The sequence below is a fragment of the Sinocyclocheilus rhinocerous genome, unplaced genomic scaffold (assembly GCF_001515625.1).
Source record: "Sinocyclocheilus rhinocerous isolate Xijiao unplaced genomic scaffold, SAMN03320098_v1.1 scaffold200, whole genome shotgun sequence".
NCBI classification, from domain to species: Eukaryota; Metazoa; Chordata; class Actinopteri; order Cypriniformes; family Cyprinidae; genus Sinocyclocheilus; species Sinocyclocheilus rhinocerous.
This window is the reverse complement of record NW_015641014.1, coordinates 903599-907652: the sequence shown is the minus strand read 5'-3', so window position 1 is coordinate 907652 and position 4054 is coordinate 903599. Positions and strand designations below refer to the sequence as shown.

The 4054-nt window shown below is 34.7% G+C and overlaps 1 protein-coding gene across 1 annotated transcript in view; it reads right to left on the bottom strand.

Moving 5' to 3' along the window:
• Window positions 1-4054, bottom strand: part of LOC107753560 (interferon-induced GTP-binding protein Mx3-like) — a 13232-nt gene that overhangs the window by 2994 nt on the left and 6184 nt on the right. The window contains 6 exon segments of the mRNA XM_016569727.1: window positions 916-1010; window positions 1013-1037; window positions 1168-1246; window positions 1858-2056; window positions 2161-2299; window positions 2386-2540. Coding sequence (XP_016425213.1) covers window positions 916-1010; window positions 1013-1037; window positions 1168-1246; window positions 1858-2056; window positions 2161-2299; window positions 2386-2540 — 692 coding nt within the window.

The window sequence follows — 4054 nt, the reverse complement described above, 5'->3', positions numbered from 1 at the left end:
TATGAAATCAACCTCCTGTTTCGTAACAGGAAGTCATATTTTGATTTGAAACCCCTTAACATTTTCCTGAGATGTTGATTTATGACAGACAGTTTAAAAATAGACAGATTTAAATGATAATTACAAAATATTATTATATTTCCATAAGAGTGTCACTAAATTAATATCAGACATTTTTGAAGACCAAGGAGAGGGAGTGGTCATAGTGAAACATCCAAACATTTAGTATCTCTGAAAAGCCCTGAATGTGCTCTGTACAGGACATCCAGACCAAACTGTGGCATGTATAGTCTCAGAGAAATACACCAAAATATAATGTCCTCATATGAGGTCACAGGGTCTCAGGAGGATAAAGAACCTTTAACGTCTTTGTTTCACAAACGGTTCTTTGTGGCGAAAGAAGATTCTTCAGATTATAAAAAGGTAAGAAAGAGATGGTTCTTTAAAAAACCTTTGACTGAATGGTTCTTTGAGGAACCAAAAATGGTTCTTCTATGGCATCGCTGTGAAGAACCTTTTAAGCACCTTTATTTTAAGAATGTAGTACTACTGTATGATGTATTTTTTTAATTGTATGTGAATGTAACAATGTTACAAATGCTTTGCTAATGTAAAGCTTTCTTTTGCAATGTCAATAAAAGGTGTGTATACATGAACAGGGGAGAAGAATGTAGCTGTAGCCTGAACTCCAAAATGGGGTAGAAGCTCCAAAAGGGGGTTGGACATACTATATAAACTATCAGAGAAGACTCTAACAGACCTGCTCCCTTTTAGAGTTCTTCTACCCTAACACCGAAATAAAGGAGGAGGAGAAAATCAGAACAAACAGTGGAGATTCAGCTTGAACACACTAATTCAGAGAAGCAAGAAGATTTGATGAAGTCATCATCATGAAGTGATTATGTGAGATCCTACTTGAGTAAGGAATTGTTTGGCTCCCTTAGGGTCTTGTGGAGGTCCGCCATCACACTCCTTGAGCTCATCCCTCACGTCCCACAGCTGTTTTTTATTTGATCATCAAGCTGTGGCAAGGATTTCTGACAATGGTGGGTAAGATTTAATTTAGTAAAAGTCTCTCAATTCATCCTGCCACAATGTTAATTGTGCAACTAAATTCATGCCGAGTTTGAAAAGACTTTAATTGATTTGAGAAAAATAGAAACTTACTTTGATATGATCAACAAGTTCCTGAGTAAGTTTGATGGCGAGACATTTAATAGTTGCTTTATCTTTTTTCAAGAGGCATCTGCAAAAAAAAAGAAAGAAAAAAAGGGCACTTTTTGGTATAGCTTGATAAGGTATTCTTTAACAAAATATCATAACAGTGCTTTAACCAAAATGAGTGACACAAAAACCTTAATAAAAGCCCTTTTTAAGGGTCGATTAGCAGAGGCAAACATTTGCAATGGGGTCAGTGCAAATTCAGTTGTCAACTGTCATTCAGTTTAATGACAAATATGTTTTAATGTATTTTTTTAAATTAATGAATTATTAATTTTAGGGAGTCATTACACATCATTTTACAATCTGAACTAACCTTTCCTTGTCAAAAATACCAAAATGATATGATTTTTGGTAAGATTATTCACTTGTGGTATTTTTCCCCTGCATGCTGGTTGTGGCATATGACATTTGACTGACAAAATTTGAAAATTATGTTTCCAAAATATTAATATTGAAGCTTAAATTTAGTTGAAATACTTTTTTCTAAAAAATAATAATAAAACATGATACCAAAGTACCAATGGGAGGTGCAACTGGGAAATTTTGAATTTATGAAATGTTAGTTCAGAGCACAAAAATTAGCAGCAAACTATGGAACAAAAAACTTAAATTATATTCTCTTCCGATGGTAACCTGAAATAATCATGGTTTTGGAAGAAATCTCTCTCCATTTGTGCTGCCTCCTCCAGAGGAATGTCATCATTGATCTGCTGTTGTCCTCTACACTTCACCATGATGCAGCCTTTGCGGAGATCAATCACTTCATTGTGGACGATTTTCAGAATGCTCTTCTCTGTTCCCTTGTCTATGAGGTCTGGCTTGGTCAAAATGGCTTTGAGAATGAAAAATAGTTATTTCATATAATGTGTATTTCTCTGACAAAAATGAGATATTTGGTGAAATATTAGTTGTTAAGTGGATAATCTGCTTCATTACCAACAGTTCTTTTGCCCTCAGGATCTACTTCTTGTGCCATTTTTAATGCTTCTGTTGTTGCAATGTCAGTGTTACAAGGGACCACAACCAGGTTTATAGTCTCTTGCTTCTCAATAAATTTAAAGATCAAACTTTTGATCTACAAGAAATAGACATAGGTTTAAAACTGGATTGATATTAGCTTGATATTAAATATGAAGTCCAAAATCAGATCATACTGCCTACCTGCTCTCCAATGTCCTCTGGCTGTCCTTTTAATGGGACTCTGGCGATTCCAGGTAGATCGATCAGTGTGAGGTCACACACATCTGGCGACATGACCTCTAAAGTGATGACCTCATCAGATATTCCTACCCCTTTTCCTGCCAGCTCATTCTGGGCTGTAAGCATACACATAATTAACTATATTTATAAGAAAAATGTCCTTTAACAGTGTAAACAATGACGTTGATCTTCAAGCATTAAGATTCTCTTTAGCACTATTCATTGACATAAATGGGCCTGCTTTCAGTTTTGAACTTTTCAGACAGTTCAGAAATGCTGTCAAACAACTGGCAAGAAAACAAAGACAGTGAGTAAAACAAGGTTTTGTACTTAATTATTTACCCCTTTTTGAGCACATTTTTCAGCACTTAAAAATTCAAATATGCATTTGTGGTTTGTTTTTTTGTTTTTTTGCCAACACACAAATCATTTAGTCTTTACAAACAGTAGGCTAAATGTTAAGCACAAAGATTAGAAAAATGTTGTAAGGCTGGAAGAACCTGAGATAGACAATACAAACTCAGCATATTAACATATAGGCATCTGTTTCACTGAAAGAATGTCACGTTATGGACCTTGTTTCTGTGTTTTCCTGTCTTCTGTTCTGGTTTAGTTCCTGTGTGCCCATATTTGGTTATGTTCCTGGCCTCATTTAGTCTTTATTAGTTAACCACTATCACCTGTGTCTAGTTAATTACCCTCATTTGTCTATGTATTTAAGTTGCTCCTTCACAGACACTTTGTTTGGTCACAGTTTATGTAGATGTGTTTTTCTGCTGTTTGGGTTAGCGCTTGTGTGGATTATTGCGATTGAACTTTGCGTTGAAATTTATTTATCATCGAGTCTTCAACACATCGTGACAGAATTCACAAAGTTCACTCAGAATAGTCAATTGCTAAATATAATGTTCTACACGAATGCAAGTGATATTCACAGTCGTGTCTGGTATCACTTGAAATGACTGTGTGACTGATACAATGGTCTAATTCCCAGAAGAAATGAACTAAAAGGTAATAAAGATTCTAAGACTTATTTTGTTTACTGTAGAGGTTGTGCTCATTCTCATGTGTCTTCAATGCAAATTATCATCTGCCCCAAAAGGTGTAAACTCCCCATGTCCAGCACTTGATCAACGCAAATTCCAATTGTTAGTTTCTGCCTTCATTTGGAGAATGTTTTTTTCTTTTTTCTTTGTCTAAGCAAGAAAAGTTTAAAAGGTTTAGGATAATTCTGTAGTGAGATGAGACCATAGAATGGATATATATATAGTATTACCCATATGTCATCCTGGATCTCAAAACCAGTCGTAAGTCGCTGGGGTATATTTGTAGCAATAGCCAAAAAAACATTGTATGGGTCAAAATTATAGATTTTTCTTTTATGCCAAAAATCATTAGGATATTAAGTAAAGATCATGTTCCATGAAGATATTTTCCAGATTTCCTACTGTAAATATATTAACTTAATTTTTGATTAGTAATATGCATTGCTAAGAACTTCATTTGGACAACTTTAAAGGAGATTTTCTCAATATTTAGATTTTTTCGCACCCTCAGATTCCAGATTTTCAAATAGTTGGATCTCAGCCAAATATTGTCCGATCCTAACAAACCATACATCAGTGGAAAG